At 37.1% G+C, this 16,965-nt stretch overlaps 3 protein-coding genes and 1 non-coding gene across 5 annotated transcripts; 1 reads left to right on the forward strand and 3 right to left on the reverse strand.

Moving 5' to 3' along the window:
• Window positions 1-1,753: 1,753 nt before the first annotated feature.
• Window positions 1,754-4,664, forward strand: LOC121787509 (protein GRAVITROPIC IN THE LIGHT 1-like). The gene is made up of 4 exons (XM_042186247.1): window positions 1,754-1,905; window positions 2,131-2,259; window positions 2,551-3,206; window positions 3,768-4,664. The coding sequence occupies exons 1-4, from the start codon at window positions 1,862-1,864 to the stop codon at window positions 4,568-4,570; spliced, it is 1,632 nt and encodes a 543-aa protein (XP_042042181.1). The 5' UTR covers window positions 1,754-1,861; the 3' UTR covers window positions 4,571-4,664.
• On the reverse strand, window positions 4,364-8,166 carry LOC121787510 (mitochondrial uncoupling protein 2-like). 2 transcript variants are annotated; one of them, XM_042186248.1, is made up of 10 exons: window positions 8,010-8,166; window positions 6,765-6,983; window positions 6,599-6,674; window positions 6,378-6,511; window positions 6,209-6,307; window positions 6,007-6,111; window positions 5,335-5,409; window positions 5,153-5,242; window positions 4,794-5,040; window positions 4,364-4,505 (listed from the first exon to the last, which is right to left on the reverse strand). In XM_042186248.1, the coding sequence occupies exons 1-9, from the start codon at window positions 8,079-8,081 to the stop codon at window positions 5,017-5,019; spliced, it is 894 nt and encodes a 297-aa protein (XP_042042182.1). In that variant the 5' UTR covers window positions 8,082-8,166; the 3' UTR covers window positions 4,364-4,505; window positions 4,794-5,016. The 2 variants fall into 2 exon arrangements, with proteins under 2 accessions (XP_042042182.1, XP_042042184.1); XM_042186250.1 differs by having other exon boundaries at window positions 5,153-5,239; window positions 8,010-8,164.
• Window positions 8,167-9,198: 1,032 nt separating this feature from the next.
• LOC121785708 (neutral ceramidase 2-like) lies at window positions 9,199-14,370 on the reverse strand. The gene is made up of 10 exons (XM_042184119.1): window positions 14,107-14,370; window positions 13,342-13,700; window positions 12,920-13,128; window positions 12,181-12,525; window positions 11,616-11,880; window positions 11,273-11,543; window positions 11,069-11,194; window positions 10,825-10,888; window positions 10,387-10,556; window positions 9,199-10,048 (listed from the first exon to the last, which is right to left on the reverse strand). The coding sequence occupies exons 2-10, from the start codon at window positions 13,641-13,643 to the stop codon at window positions 9,500-9,502; spliced, it is 2,301 nt and encodes a 766-aa protein (XP_042040053.1). The 5' UTR covers window positions 13,644-13,700; window positions 14,107-14,370; the 3' UTR covers window positions 9,199-9,499.
• Window positions 14,371-14,840: 470 nt separating this feature from the next.
• TRNAE-CUC lies at window positions 14,841-14,913 on the reverse strand. Its single transcript has one exon. It is a non-coding gene; the product is annotated as a tRNA-Glu (tRNA).
• Between the last annotated feature and the right edge of the window lie 2,052 nt (window positions 14,914-16,965).

Consider the following 16,965-nt stretch of genomic DNA (forward strand, 5'->3'; position numbering starts at 1 on the left):
TGTAGTACTTATGAGATATATGTCATAAAATAAGATTCACCTTGTTAGCATGAGTATCACCTATCAAACTTGTTAAGCTCACCTTGTATATGTAGTCATATATACCTGCATATTTTCGAAATCTATCTCTTTCTGGTGTGTTTGAGTTAATTCATATCCTCCTGGGCTTTAGAAGTAGAAGTCACTCATTCTCTATGCCCTATGACCAGCGTTCACTCCCTACCTTTTCCCTGAGGGTTACGAAATGTCTGTTGTGTATAAAATACATGCCATTCGTCGCATTATTAATACGTAGTATTCTTTTTAGGTTGTTCCATATATATAACATGATGGATTTGAAGACATCTTTCTTATTCATACAAATATAAATAATGGAGTATATATTAATCAGTCTCCTTATACTATTTCTCTTCTCACAAATTTTAAGAAATCTGAGTTGTAAAAGTTAGCCGCAACATGAGTCTCACTTTTATATATATTTATAATGTTTATAATGAAGTGTGAGTAAGTTAGCAGTATGTGAGATTTAGCTAGTTATCATTAATGTAAAAAGTGAAATATATCTTCTATTTGCGAACAAATCCGAAATGGAAAAAAATGGACTCCTATTATCGGAAGTATAATAAAAGCATATATATATATATATATATATATATATATATATATATATATATATATATATATATATATAGGGAGAGAGAGGGAGATCCAAAATATAAGAAAACAAAAAAAGGGGGGCCTAACCTAACTATCTCTTCCAACATCTGTTGAATGCACACACCATGTTTCTTGATTGCCCAAATTATAGCATCAATAATGGTTGATGTCTAGCCAAAATATCTTTTCCCTTGCCATATTTTTCATGCCTCACATTTCCACCTTATGTAACTTCAATCACTGCAATTTCTTCAATCACCACAATTTAATTTAGCTTTCATCATTATGTGTCCCTATGCATGTACTCCCTCCGTTCCATAATAAGAGTCATGTTTTGTCATTTCAGTCAGTCTTACAATAAGAGTCATATTTTAATTTTATCATAAAATGGTCAGTAGGTCTCATATTCCACCAACTTATTCCATTGACATATTATAAAACTAATATATATAAGTAGAACTCATATTCCACTAGCTTATTCAACTTACTTTTCTTTACATTTTCTTAAAACTCGTGTCATTACCAAATATGACTTCTATTGCGGGACGAGGGGAATAAATGCTAATGAAATTAAGTGTCGATCAATTTTAAAGAAGTCGCCTTTCAAATCTTAACTACTATTTCCTTGACCAAATCTATTGTATTTATTAACTGTATGTTTTTTATATCTATATATGATGCACAATTGCACAAGAATATATACTTAATTAATTGATTTTCTTGAACGAGTCCTAGCTAAAAAAAAATTAATTACTATTACATTATACGTAACAATTATAGGTTCATGCTTCCTGACACTAATAACACACGCAATGTGTAAGAACTGAAGGAGACAAAGAAACGCTGATGTGCGAAAGATAGATAAAATGGCTTCTTTTAGAATCAACAAAATGAAAAAAGATAGAGAAAAAGTATATAAGAAGAAGAAATGAAACATGCAATATCAGAAAAGAAGCTTTATAAAATGGCCATTAAAAAGTTGATAACATTACATTACAAACGTAATAAAATTCCAATTCTATTTATTGTAGTTATTTCTTTAAAATATAGTACTCCTTGTTTTGATAGAAATATCAATTATTTGCAGCTCATAGCACTTGCTGGCTCTATAAATACTAGGGTTTCTAAAGCATATCTCATCCCTCTCTCTCTCTGTCTCCATTCTCTCTCTGCGTGTGTGTGTGTGTGTGTGTGTGTGTAAGCAATGCTCCCTGATATACTTCGACCATTTCGAAATGAAAAATCAAGGTTATACGTCTTAGACGAATTAGTCGTATATGTCAATTTTGACACAAATAACACTAAGCAACTTGTATATTATGCAGTTTTTTTCAAATAAATTGATATGTGTGTTTCTAAGGATGCATGCATGATATATTTGCAGATTATTAGTATATGGGAAATGTTGCGGTCTCGTTTAGTTCATGTTATGTTTCATAATTATAAAGTGTTGTTTGGGCGGAATTTGATCAGGACGAAGAAAACAAGGTGCAGAAGGAATGAAGAAGAAAGGGAGGAGGAAGAAGAAGGGCAGGTTTATTATGTGCCATTCCAAGATCGACCCCCCAAACACACCTCTTTAAGATCCCACAATTATGACAGGTTATATACTATATAATTTGTTATTTTCCACTTTCAATTTTTTATAGGTTATTCGTAAAGTTTTTGCTTTTGTTTTTCATTTAAATTTTTTTAAAGATGAGAACATATTCATGTTGATACTTGAATATGTGGTTTTTTTGTTTGGGTTGACACGAAATTAGATTCAAACTGTATTTTCTTTTTAAGAAAAAGTACTCAATAACCCTCGTTAATTAAATCATGCGCTATAATTCATGATTGCAACAGATTAATGATGAGTTAATAATGATTTATTTTTTTTAAAAAAATCAGAAATCTCTCAAGAAACGATCAAAACCTCAAGAGAACGAGCAGCAAGGTCACCAATTTCTCCGATCTGATCCAGCGCGTCACCGCCTCCTGCCTCCTCCACCCCCTCGCCGGCGTATCCCGCCCCGCCGACCTCTCCGCCGCCGGCAGCGATGACCGGAACGCCGCCACGGCGGAGGAGGAGGAGGAGAATTATTTCGACGAGGGCGACGACCTAAAACTGAAGTCGGATTGGGGCGGGGAGAAGCCGGCGGCGGCGAGGATAACGGAGGTGGAAATGCTGATGCGGCAGGTGTTCGACGCTGTGTCGGTGATGAAGCGGGCGTACGTTAGCCTGCAGGAGGCGCACTGCCCCTGGGATCCGGATAAGATGCGCATCGCCGACGTGGCGGTAGTGGCAGAGCTGCGGAGGGTGGGTCTGCTGAGGGAGAGGTTTAGGAGGAGCGTGGGAGGCGGCGGAGGGAGGTGCGGAGTGGGGGCGGCGGCGCTGAGGGAGGCGGTGGCGCCGTACGAGGCGGCGGTGGAGGAATTGAAGAAGGAGGTGAAGGTGAGGCAGGCGGAGATTGAGAATCTCAGGGAGAAGCTCAAAATGGCCACGTCTGTCGACCGTGGCAAGTGGAAGGGAAAGTCTAAGAGGAGAGTCAGCTGCACCACTCAAGGTGATAATTATTTCTGTTTTAACATATACTATTGTGGTCCAGTAATATTTTTTTTAAAAAAATCATACTAGTATTCGTTACAGAGATCATGAAAAATAAAAATGTGCAGACTATAATTAAAATGTGATAAAATCATTCTACTTTGTATAAATTTTCAACTAAAGAGAACTCGATTTCCAAACAATTTTGAAAGTTTATAAGGTTATTTTAATAATTTGATATTAAGATTATAACTTTTAAAATTAGTATAACTTCCTCTGTCCCAGCTTACCGACTTACTCATGGCGTTTCTTTTGTCCATTTTATTTCAGAAAATGAAATTTAGTGAGATATATAAAGGGATAATAAAGTAAAAAATAAGAATAAATTAGATAAACGATACAGAGTAGCATGAGAGATAGTAATTTATTAAATAGAGAATAAAATATGAAAGAGATCAAAGTAAGAAGTTTAACATTTCTTTATCTTTGTTTTTCTTCACTAAGATTAATACCAATAATAGGTAAAATAAGATTTTTTTTAGATTATTTTTTATTTTAAGTATATATATCATCTCAACAGTGGGAGCTGCTCCAGCAGTGGAGCTATTTGAATCAACAATGGGTTTAGTAAAAGAAGCCTCCAAAGCCTTCACATCACTCCTCCTCTCCCTCATGCGCTCGGCACACTGGGACATTGCGGCGGCAGTCCGTTCTATCGAGGCAGCGTCTTCCACCAACACCACCATGAACAACCCAACCATCACCACCACCTTTACCGACTCCATAGCCGGTGCCAGCCACGCCAAGTACGCCCTGGAGTCATACGTGAACCGCAAGATCTTCCAAGGGTTCGACCACGAGACGTTCTACATGGACGGCAGCCTCTCCTCGTTGCTCCACCCGGACCAGCACCGCAGGGACTGCTTCACCCAGTACAGAGATATGAAGGCAATGGACCCGGTCGAGCTGCTCAGCATTTTGCCTGCTTGTAGCTTCGGAAACTTCTGCTTCAAGAAGTACCTCTCCATCGTGCACCCGAAGATGGAGGAGTCATTGTTCGGGGATCTGGAGCAGCGGCAACAGGTGCTGGATGGACACCACCCAAGGAGCCAGTTCTACGGGGAGTTTCTCGGGCTGGCTAAGGGGGTCTGGTTGTTGCATCTGCTGGCATTCTCCCTCGACCCCCCTCCGAGCCATTTTGAGGCGAGCAGGGGAGCTGAGTTCCACTCGCAGTATATGGAGAGCGTGGTGAGGGTCTCTGGTAGCAACGGAGGATCCAAGGTGGGGATGGCCATGGCCGTGGGGTTCCCTGTGAGCCCTGGTTTCAAGGTCGGGAACGGCTCAATTATCAAGGCTAGGGTGTATCTGGTGCCTAAGATCTGAAATCTGGTGCCTATAATTTTGCTGTGTATTGTGCTTCGGATTGTGCCTAATATTTTGTGTTGCTATTTGCAATATATATCACGATTATGATCAAGACTTAAGTACCATGTAATTCATGAATCTTGGGATATATTTAATATGAATATACTGAGTAACATATCTTAATAATACAAATATTCTATTGTTACAATCTTAAATATATATTAACACAAATAATTCTAACCTCTGGAGATGTGCACTCTCTGGCTTCAGAAGTCCAGCAAAGTTCTCCATCGATGAAAATGCCGATTCCACGTGACAAAAGCATCATTTTATTGGCATGTATATTTGCTGTGATACTGAAAAAAGGCCTTCTAGAAGTGCTTTTGGTATCAGCTGGGAGAATCTCACTGTCCCGTTGCCGAACAAACGAAAGAATAGGTGGTAATAATATGTAGTCTAACTTATCAATAGAAGAATACTCTTTTCACCTGCAAAAGAGATGGAAGATGGCATTTATAATTGGAAACAAATTCTGAATCTGCTCTCATTCTAAACTCATTGTGAGATCATGATGACACTGCAAGAGGTGTATCGTCTTACTTGTTCAAGAGTCAGAAACATGATCACATTCCACAACCCAAGCCGGCTGAAATTTGGTAGGAACCCCTTGTAGAAGGCAAGTAATCCCTGCTAAGGAGAGTGCATTGCCATCGTTAAAATGCAGTATAAAAGTTAAGTCACCCAAGTTTTAATGTCTCTGGTAAAAATCAAAGGTAACCTACCTCCGTTTTTAATGTTTTGAAGAAGCAATCGATAGTCCCTTTATAAACTGAATCTCCCATCATTCTGGATTTAACCTGAAATAGAACAAACATAAAATTCTTATGGGAATTTAATCATTTATGCAATCCCTCTACTCATACATAGTACAATTTGGATAAGAAATGTACAGCCGCAGTTTACCAAATGAAAACATAGCAAAAAATTGTTAATTTTTATTACTTGAGCGAAATCTAACATACAACCTATAGGACCATCGACAGGCAGGTATGAGGTCATCGTGTTAATATCGTCCAATACCTAAAGCTGACTTCACCAACAAAGAATCACGAGAATTAAGACAGTGAAGTTCTATGAACAGAAACCAACTTACCAACTTATGATTGGAAATGAAGGTGCTTATTGTGAATGCCACAATTAGGAAGATTTCAAGAATAGATTCTAATTGCATTCAGAGAACCTTGAAAACTAGTAAATCATAGCTGAATAGCAGTTTGAGGGAATTTTTTTTAGAAAAATAATACTAATAAAGTTGCTTTTGCCTTACAGTGGATTTAATTAGAAGTTAGATCTGCTTTGTACTTTAGTCAGTAACTCACCAAGAGTTCGCATGTTGTTCATGATGGCTACCAAATGAAAAGAAACATTTTATAATCTGAAGTGAAAAAAGTTACCACATCAATTGGGGAGCCAATACAGACAGCAAAGAATCCTGCACCTAAACCAGCTAAGATATGCGTTAGAACATTGTCTGTGAATCCTGGAATTTTCAAAATTGTCTGCATATGGGACAGAACAAATTAGAGAAGTAGAACACGACATGTCTAGCATAGGATTCAAGAAAGCCATGGAAAACACAAAATGGGGGAATCTCACCTCTTTGACTTGATCATAACTAGCCAATTCGGCAGCATTTACAACCGCATTTCTTGCAATGTTTGGCCCAAGCCCTGTCCACAAAGCTCCCACTCCTTCCTGTTAAACTTCTGGCACTCAATGAGTGGGTAAGCATATTGAACTCACTAATTACTATAACAAAAGTCACCTGCTTGACTATGGAATAATATGCCTGCAAAGCACCACTATAACGCCTCGCCACTCCAACCGGCAATTTACCCTCAGCTTGAAGCCGAACTTTGACGAGGTCAGTAGGATTTGCCACGATTATTGCTATGGCACCTTTTGTTTTGTACAGAATAGTTGTTATTACTGGTTCAGATTATTTACACAGAATTAATGACATCAAAAGAATGATCGTTTATTCACCAGTAAGAAGAGCAGCTAATACTTTATAGAACAAGGGAATATCTGCTGAATTAGTTCCAGAAATGAATGCTTTCACCTGTGAGAAGGATCTCTTTATTAGATCCTAAAATTAGACCCATAACTAGAGCATGAAGAATGACAAAAAGTCAGCATTAATTATTCATACAGGCTGATACAGTCCGACTCTTAAGCCTCCATAAAGGAATTGCCGGTGCAAACCAGGTACCACCCCATTCCAAAGTGCAAAGAACCCTTCTTCTTTTGCTATGGTAGTAAGTGTACCCAACAAGCCCCTGTATTTTGGTGCAGCTGTTGAGTCCCCTATAGGAACTCTCTTTTGGAGCTGAAGCCTTACTTTAGCAGTATCTAAAGGAATAGTACAAATCTGCACATGAAAACCAGGTGAAGAGTCAATCCTAGCCCTTCAAAATTAAAGCTTAGACATCAGAGCTGAGAGTAACTGGGTAAGAACTTGTGAGAAAAGGAACAGAATGTAGACGAAAACTTTTGTAGAATAACTTATTCTGTGCAAAATATATTGTTCAATTGATATCAACTATCGTCAACTAACCTAACACATTATCCTCACAATTAGTAACCAGCCACTTGGCACCTCAGATACAGCTCAATATATAGCCATTTAGTTTTAGACATTCAAACTACTCAATGAATCCCTTTCTGATTATAGGACACAAAATTCACAATTGTATGGATTAGCATTACCCTGTGGATTAAAGGTAGCTTATTTGAAAACTACAACGTATTAGAATTTAGAATATCCTCTGGGAAGCAGCAAGTCACAACAAGTCAGATTTTGATTTTTCTAAGAAAGTAGTTTTTGAAAAAAAATGTATTTTATCAAATGCTATATGGTGCATGTTAAATTGAAGAATACGAATCTGATTGCACAAGACCATCTTATCACTGATTACAGTTCATAGAATCGTATATGATTCAGGCATACTATTACTGAGCATAATCACAAATTTGATCTCGGCATAAACTGGATTTAGAACTAAATTACAACTGCATCTCAACTTAAATGTCCCATTATCCTTACCTAGTTCAAAAAACAGAAAATATCCAAACACAATGCACACAGCATCAAACATAAATTCAACTTCAGAAACCTAAAATCCAAATTATTTGTAATTCTTCAAGTGCACTAACTAAACTACGATCAAATTAAAGAAAAAAATGCTCAGAAAACAGCATCAGCTGAAAACATGTAATCGAGCTAACAGACTGAGAAAATTAAACCTAGAAAAATTACAGCATCACACACTGTGATAAAAGGCTGCTAAGCAACCAATGCAATCGCAAATGAGCAATACTGAAAGTGATAATAATTCACCTAATTAACATTTGCAGTAAACACGGTAAAATCCAAATGAACAGAGAAAGACGATACCTCGGCGAAACAGGCGGCGAAAGCGCTGCAGGCGAATATTCCGGCGAAAGAGATCTGCAACGGATCCGCCATTTGAGATCAAAATAGTTCAGTAGCTGTTTGCCGTCTCAAAGATAAATACTGTTGAGTGAGCTATGAGAAATTAGTACTTTTGTCAATATAAAATATCGAGATATGAAAATGATTAGCTCTTTTTCATTTATTTTGGATTTATTATACTTAGGTCCTTTTACTTTCACTAATATAATTTCTTCCTTTACGTTCAAAGACGATATGATTTATGAAAAAATTCAATTTAAAATATTTTGTTAATATTATAAGGATCCTAATCGACACTTTGGCCTGTTATTTTTAATTCTTGTCTATTAAATCTACCAAACCAAACACCTCTAAAAGTATTTATAGATTTATCTAATTATTCACTTGAGTAAATAATGCACTATCTCATTAAAATATTTTTCTTTTACTTTCATTAATTTATATTTATAAGCTATAACTTCTAACCTACTTCTCCACGTGTTACATTTTCCGAAAGGTCAACTATCACTAACTAACACAAATTTACTTTAAGATTGTATGACCAATATTTTACTTACTTTTTAAATGATCTTTCTAACTTACCAACAAAATAAATTGTATGCTTCAACTTTTTCTTTTACTTTAGCATAAAAGTGTTCGTGATTGGTAGTGGAGAGAGTAATCTAAAATTTAGTCCTGTAATTTAACAAAATTGATCTAAGTTCGATGTAACGTGAAAATTAAATTGACATAACTAGAAGACAAATAACACCAAATTTTGGAATTGTGTGTGTTGGTCATGTCCCAATCAATTCGGAAATACTTATTATGATTACTTATTTACATATATTTATTTCACAGTATGATGTTATGACGAACATTTACTGCACAGGCAGAGTTCTATTTTATTATAGTCACTAAATTAAAAAAAAATAGTATAGTAATTAACGACTTAGCATTTGAAATAATGATATTACTAAAAAGTTGTTCGCTACAAAAACAAAAATAAAAAAAAAACTAAAGATATAAGTAATTCTAATTATAATTTTAAAAAATGCTCATGGGTGTTAATCAGTTTCAAATGTTAATTTCGCATCATTATTATTTCCCTGAATTTTTATTTTTCCATTTTAATTTAATTTCACTGTAGTATAGTAACATTACTATGCAATTAAAAAACATAGAGTTCTTTACTTAGCATAAAATGGTTGATACAAATGACAAATGAAAGAAGCATCATCAATGGACAAAACCCATGCGGTCTGATTCAGCAAGGTGATTGCGAGTGTCGGAAGAGATAAGAGGTGAAGTAGCCGTCGCTGACAATTAATGGCGGACGAAAAACGAAAGTAAACCCCAACCCCGAAAGGTTTGAGCCGGTTAGTGGGCAGAGCTCTTAAAGCCAAATTTAATGGAGCTTTCGTCTGTGAGGTCATTCGACCCTCGACCCCACTTGGATCCGACACTGGTCATCAAGCCACCACAAAGGCACTAGAAGTACCCGTGAAATGCTTGATAGTTCCCAGCAGATTCTTCGAAGCACCAAAATGCCTAATTCTGTACACACCTGCAGCAGCTGTTTGCGGCACAATCCACTGTATGGTTGCGTGGCTTTGAGCGCTGAGCTTCGAAGGCCTCGACCATATGAACCGGAGACAGAGGTCGTCGTCATCGTAGGCGGGCTCCCACATGTCCTTCCCCCTGAGGATCTCTACTAGCGCGAACGTCCCTTCGGTCAGGAGATCGTTCCTGGGGCACGCGGACCAGAAAGCGACTGTCACATTGTCGCCTCTTTTGAAGGCTGCGTTTTTGGGTACGTCCGCGCTCACGTCCCCAAACTGTTTGCCGATTGGAGTTGCATCCATCACAACTGGTGTGAGCAGGCTTATCTGCTTGTCGAGCAGATCCGGGGGCTGTGGGCCCGGCTCAACTGGCTTTCCAGTGACGAGGGATGTGGCAAGCTTTTGGAATACTTGGATGTAGGCGCTGAGGGTGTGAGGGCCGTACAACGTCGACGCACCCTGAATACCGGGAGGAGAGCCATATGTTAGAACATTGAAATGTCCCTATGTTTTCAAATTCAACATATACAAGATAGAGAAAGAATAGTAGTATTAACTATTAAGTATTTCATGTGAATTTGCAATTTAAGTTATTATAATAAATATTACTACTAGTATCAATATCAGTGCAGAAATGTCTCTCTGTATTAAGTATTTTTCAGAACCAGTTTCTCACTATTGGATACAAGTTTACTAGCAGACTCAAGTCTAGATATAAAGTCTTGCTAATAAAATATTTTTGTGAAAAATGTAAAAAAATAACTTTTCAAAATTCATTAAAAATAAAAGCAATTCACCTCATATCTTTGCATCTGGTACTCCTCATATGTGGTGACGTATTGAGAATATGTATTTGTCAAGCCAGCTATCACTACGTGCACATTGGTGCCGAACTCTTTGCTACTTCCGCTAGTGAGAACTTTTTTCACAGCATCTCGAAGGCGTCTTCCGGCCATTGTAGTGAACTCTGGTACAGGAAAGCAAAAAAATCAACAGTTTAAAACTAGAGAGCAAGCAGACATTTTCTTTCCTTCAGCATAGCAATAAAAATTACCTACTATAAAATTTAACTTCCATAAAAAGACAACGGTTCACATCTCTCTTATTTTCCTAGTAGATATATTTCGAGCATTATAGGCACGAAACTTTATAAAATCCAGAAGAAGAAAGAACTAGAAATGTGAGACCCCAAGCATATTTACCAACAGTATACACAAAAAGGTTCGAGCTCTTACCCCCGGGCACACTAAGAATGATCATCTGCCCGATCCTCAGAATCTGAACTGGAAGTATTGAAGGCTGCAGTCAAGATAAACTTATGGTCAATATGAGGCACAGAGTGAAAAGCAAGCGCGACAAAGAGTAGTTTTTAACTTAAAATACCAAATTTGACACATTATTCAGAAAGTAAGGTTGCAAAGAGTCAAGGCCATTATCAGAAAGACCAAAAATAATTTGTTGCAAGACTTTTTTACTGACCGCCCAGTCATAAGGTTGTTTCATTTCGCCAGTATCCAGTAAAATGGGCTTTGGCTGCTGACAATCCACTTGTTCCTTGGTAGGAGTTTTGAGCACGTTGCGGACAAGTTTCCAAAATGCATTACCCTGAGATAGAGAAAGAGAGGGGGATACAGAGATTAATAGGTGCAACATGAGAGCAGAAAGCAAAACCGATCGGTATACCTGGTTATCGCCTTGCTTAAAATCAAAAGCCCCTGGCCCATCAGTTGTACCAGCAGCAAACGCAAACCCCATAGCAGCAGGGCATGTTTTGACAGTGGTGGTACCTCCACCTTCTTTTGGAATTGTGACTTCGATATTAGAGAAATCAACATAAGTATGGATATAATCAATCTTCCCATTTAATTTTTCTGATGCTGCACTGAATAGCTCGACTGCTTTCTTGAATTGTCTTTGTCCAATAATTCGATTACTTTCAAATTCATCTGGATACCTGACAAGCAAGAACACATCAGGATTTTAATTTATACTCCTACATAATTGTATAATATGTAACTCGACATACCCAGGTCCTCGACCATAGCATAACTCATTCTTTCCACCACATGTACTTTGGTTGAAATCACAAGGTACCCCTGTGTCAATACAGAATGCACCGAGCACATTCGGACTAACATCTCCACAGTTGGTCTGACAAAATGCAGATACAAATTTAGGCCTATCAGCCTGCCTCAGAACACTCCGCACACGTCTTGCAAGGCTCAAAAACCTGGTGGTTGATTTACCCGGCAAAGACTCAAAAGAAGCAGCAAGTTCTAGTAATTCATGATCTGCATCAATACAATTCACCAAAAATCTAATCATCCACTCATATTAGTGATTCTTTTCTAATATGAGCACACATGAATCCTTCCCCCCCTCCCCCTGTACATTTAATCCTAGATATAAAATTGGGTCAAATAAAAAATAACCTTCCTTTTTACTTAAAACCAAAGAAGGAAGGATTTACAAAAAAGGACGATTGGGGCCTCTATAAAGTTTTTTCTAGAAAAGATCACTTATAACTTTACAAATGATTCTATATCAATGCAATGCAACTAACGTAACTTTAAAAATATTTGAATACTTACGATTGTCGTTAGCAATTCGAATAATGTTTGAGACTCTTCTGGGGATTCTGTTAGGCTCGGATACGTCGGATGATGTGCTTCCACTGTTGTTCTGATCAAACCAGTCTTCCATAAATCGTGCTGCAGCTCCTTTATTGTCCCCACTAATCAATGAATTTGTACGGCCCATAGAAGTTCCATGGGTTGCAAACCAGTTGAAGCTGCCAACTGGTCCCCATTCATTATCAACAAACTTCAAGAGGGTCATCTCTTTATCAACATCATACTTATATTTATTGCGTTCTGCAGCTGGATTATTAAGGTAAGCACTTGGACTTCTATTTATACCAGCATCTAAAAGTTCCCCTGTAATTGAGGATAAATTTGTGAGAATGATGTAGAGGTAGACAGCTGTCTACAATACATGGCAAAATTTCCGGAAGGAACATATGCAAACAGAGAAAATTGACATTAAGCTCAGAGAAGAGGCTATACACCACTCTTCTATTGAGGAAAACAAGCAAATGAAAGAAGATATAAACCATGCTTAATGAAACCAACTTTGTCTTCTGCCCAACAGAGAACCTAACAAAACAGAAGTAAAACTATAACTTTCAAGATCACTTCGATGCAGCAGATGGTGGACAAAATAACACACATTGGCATATAACAGAAGTCCTTTTTCAGCTAATTAGATTCTTTTTTCCCATTTTCAGGTGGAACAGAACTAAAAATCTACTGTCAGATAGAATTTCGTTACCTTTATTCACATATACTGATCCAGGTCTAATATTATCATGAGCTTGTATGATGGTCTGCTCAATGCCATCAACAAGGGCATCAAATGACTGGCGCACAAAACCAAGAGATGTTACGATGTACACTATGTACTGGAGATAACCTCCTGGGCCAGAGTGGGTGTGAATGCCACTAATGGCAACATTCTTTCCTGTGTAAAGATCTCCATACCTGCAGTAGCATGAAACGACTGCCTCATATAAAATCCAATCCAATCCTACTGGCTATAACATCATGCAAAGATGCTGCTAACTACAAGTTTAAAATAAAATCAAGTAAACCAGAAGGGTCAGAAAGCTTTCCAGAGTTACGATCAAAACATCACTTTCAATTCCATGATGAAGACTAAATATCTGCAAACCTAGTAAGTTACTCAATAACTACCTTGCTTTCAATCTCTCAAGAACTTTAATAGTCACCAGTTGTGAGGCCATACAAGCATCTAGATTCACAAACAGAACTCGTTTCCCTTGTGGCTCTGCAACAATGAAGGCCCGAGCTCGCAACCTGAAGTGGACACCCGATGTCACCTGATCCGTGTTCGCATACCCCATCATGTTGACATCAGCAGCCGGTCCGGTGATGTCATAGCTTCCTAGCCCCATTAGGTAGTCGGAAGCCATCCCACTCTCCAACAAGAGCAATAACAATATCGGTAACCAAATCATCCTGACAGATCTCCCCATCTTTCCTCTACCCTGGGCAGGTTCTCTTCTACCACCTAATCACTTCTGCACATATTTCTTCAGCAAAAGCGTGAATTTAGTACTTCTAGCTATGAGCTGTTAAATACACATATATTCATTGGCAAGTGACCAACATAACCACAAAAATTTAAGCAGCAAACATCCAAAAGAAGCATCAAGCTGGTAGAAGATCTAGAAAGGGTAAAGCCAAATTGATCTGCAAGACAATTGTTTCAGCTGCACCGTAACGGCAACGCAATACTTAAGAAAAAAATACACTCCATCAAGTTGGCTAATAAAACCTAAATTGTGTTCAAAAATTCAAATACAACACCGAAATTAGCAGCCAGATTATGACAACACAACAATTGCATAATGCGCCAAGTCATACGTCAATTCAAACACAATAATAACAAGAGCACGAGCCAAATTAGCACGAGATATGGATCGATCGAATGCTTACATGTATAACCAGCAATCGCGACGAAGCGGCGAGGAGACTTGACTAATGCTGAAGTGGAAATTGAGTGAAAGCGACTGTAATGGGAAATGGAGAAGAAAAAAGGAAGGCTTGACTTGGAAGTGAAGTTTATGAGTGTTCTCACACCTTTTGCGTTATGCTTCAGTAGTGGAGGAGCGGCGGTGGCGCGTGGTGGTTGGAGGTTGCGAGGCGGTGGTTGTTAGCTCGGAGAATTTGTTTATTGATTTTCAAATAAAATAGTAACATAATTGTTTAGTTTTTTAGTATATAATGGAGTTGAATTTATTCACGAGATCTTTCCATGAATTGTACTATATTTTTAATGTAGGGGGCATTTTTCCTAAGTTGAATTACAGCGATGAACTTATGATCGCATTTAGTTACCCTCAAACAACCTTTTACTATGATTATTTTTTTAAAATATGAATGATTTTCAAATAAAAAATTACTAGTACTCCGCAATTATGATTTATGTGGAATCGATTAGTGAATTATTTATTATAAGTGCGCACTTTCTTAAGTAGTAGGAGTAGTTTAGAAATTAGAATAGTGATAAATGGTGATCGCATTAATATGCACTCCAACAACTAGGATTTTTTTTAAAAATAATTAATTACTTAAAAAAATTTGAAGGCAAAACAACTTTTTATAGGAATTTATTTCTATTTAGGAAAGTTTATTTCTATTTAGAAGTAATTAATTAAAGGCAAAAATAATTCCATTGCCGGGACTTGAACCCGGGTCTCTCGGGTGAGAGCCGAGTATCCTAACCAACTAGACTACAACGGATTTGTCGTAGGAGCTGTTAAAATATTTTTCAGTAAAATGGTTAGAGAGGGTTTGCGAAGTTGCTAAGTTTTGTAGCATGTACTCTATGATATAGTTGTGCTTGGAATGGAAGATAATAGAGTAGCTCGAGGAAGAGGAAGAACGTAAATTAAGAAAGTAACATTATCGAGTTGAACTAATTAGTTCTGTGATTGACATGTTCATGTTCAAGTTCATGAGCTGAATCAACGGTTTGATGAAATCAATACATACTATTTACTTTTACACGTGACATGTTTCGATTTTAGAGATCTTGACTAGTTGTTTTGCTTTGTGAGATGTTATCTGTATGAATTTTTTGAAATTACTTTATATGAGCTATGAAGTAACATGGTAACTTTATTTTCGATGTAAACATAAATATAAAGATTTTACAAGTAACATAAATGAGATGGCATATTCTATAAGTGTGGAAAAGACTCTGCTTGTAAGCTATTTCCACCTCTAAGTTAAAACTCTACTCAGACAACACTTTCTTTAGTCATTAAACTAAAATAATATATTATGATTTTTGGTGAGTGTCCTTAAATGCACACATTACCTACTTGAGATGTGTGAACATTCCATTGAAAATAGTACACACACATTGCAATGGCATGGACGTTGGATATTTTCATTTCAACTTTTATTTCTTTCTTTACCACAATTTCTCACCTAACTTTATCAATTATTGGTACCATTCCATATGTGTCTACCTACAATTACATTTTTTATTTTAACTCGATATTTAAAGCGAAGGTCTCGAAAAAAATCAAGATTTTGGTTTTATTGTCATCACCTCTTTAATCCAGAAGCTTGAAAGTTGTCGTCAAATTTTCTAAACTAAGTTGAGCACGTACTGACGTGCTTAATTGTTGAAGGACATTATTGCTGTGGTTGAATACATTGTGCTTTCACATTGCAGCGTGTAAGACCATGGACGTAACATTTGTTAGTCAATTATCGAAGAATTGAATAAATGATGTCACTTTGGAACATGCAGTTTGCACTAATTTTTTAAAGATGCGACTTTTGGGAAAATAAATTAATTTACTAAGGGACAACAATTATTTTAATTTATATCTCAAGAATCAAGATATTATCTCTATCCCACAATAAGAGTTGCATTTTGTCATTTCGGTTCGTCCCATAATAAGAGTCACATTTCATTTTTACCATAAATGATAAGAGCATCCACAATGAGCGCCCTATACTCCGCCACATCAGCATTTTATCCTCCGCCTCATCCATCTGCAGTGGGACGCCTTATAGTCCGCCCTATAATTTTAACTACTATTTTATATTAATTTTTTATATTTTTTATGTTTGCAAATATGCCAATTATTAGCAAAATAAATATAAAAATACCACAAATTAAAGGAAAACCCTACATTGACTTAATTAAAAAAAAGTTACAACTAAAAGAAGATAGGAAGAGTGGAAATTGAGATAAGGAAGAGAGTGGAGTGAAAGGTGTGAAATGAAATAAAAATATGGTTATATGAATAGAAGAAATTAAAAAATAAAATGAAAATGTGTGCATTGTCTGGACCTATCGTCCTTATCCCCCGCAATGGGGCGGAGGATAGGCCGGAGGATGCAAAAAAATGGTCATCGTCCGCGGAGGATGCATAGGGCGCATAGGATGGGGGGAGCATCGTCCGCTCACCTGCAGTGGCGGACGATAGGGCGGAGGATGCATCGGGCGGGCTATCCTCCGCCCCATTGTGGATGCTCTAAGTAGGTTTCACATTCCACTAACTCACTTCATTCATATTTTATTATAAAATTTATATAACTTTTCTAACTCACTATTATTTACATTTCTTAAAACTCGTGCACACACTAAATATGACTCATATTATAAGAGGGATGTAGTATATCTTCATTGTACCATATTGTTTACTTTTTTACTCCTATTTGGTAATCTAAGTAAGGAGTATTACAGACTAGGCCGAACCACTTAATTGTCTGATTAAGGTTTGTCATGTGATATTATTTTTATTTTTAGTGCTTGATGTTTAAGTGTTATGA

Source organism: Salvia splendens, chromosome 22, assembly GCF_004379255.2.
Source record: "Salvia splendens isolate huo1 chromosome 22, SspV2, whole genome shotgun sequence".
Lineage (NCBI taxonomy): Eukaryota > Viridiplantae > Streptophyta > Magnoliopsida > Lamiales > Lamiaceae > Salvia > Salvia splendens.

Coding starts and splice junctions, on each gene's coding strand:
- LOC121787509 (XM_042186247.1), top strand. CDS start 1,862: ATGCTCCCTGATATACTTCGACCATTTCGAAATGAAAAATCAAG. Junction 2,260..2,550: donor AGATCCCACAATTATGACAG/GTTATATACTAT, acceptor TAAAAAAATCAG/AAATCTCTCAAGAAACGATC. Junction 3,207..3,767: donor AGTCAGCTGCACCACTCAAG/GTGATAATTATT, acceptor TCATCTCAACAG/TGGGAGCTGCTCCAGCAGTG.
- LOC121787510 (XM_042186248.1), bottom strand. CDS start 8,081: ATGGCGGATCCGTTGCAGATCTCTTTCGCCGGAATATTCGCCTGCAGC. Junction 6,984..8,009: donor TCGCCGCCTGTTTCGCCGAG/GTATCGTCTTTC, acceptor TTTCATGTGCAG/ATTTGTACTATTCCTTTAGA. Junction 6,112..6,208: donor GTTATGATCAAGTCAAAGAG/GTGAGATTCCCC, acceptor TCCCATATGCAG/ACAATTTTGAAAATTCCAGG.
- LOC121785708 (XM_042184119.1), bottom strand. CDS start 13,643: ATGGGGAGATCTGTCAGGATGATTTGGTTACCGATATTGTTATTGCTC. Junction 10,557..10,824: donor CATTCTTAGTGTGCCCGGGG/GTAAGAGCTCGA, acceptor TTCCTGTACCAG/AGTTCACTACAATGGCCGGA. Junction 10,049..10,386: donor ACCAGATGCAAAGATATGAG/GTGAATTGCTTT, acceptor CCCGGTATTCAG/GGTGCGTCGACGTTGTACGG.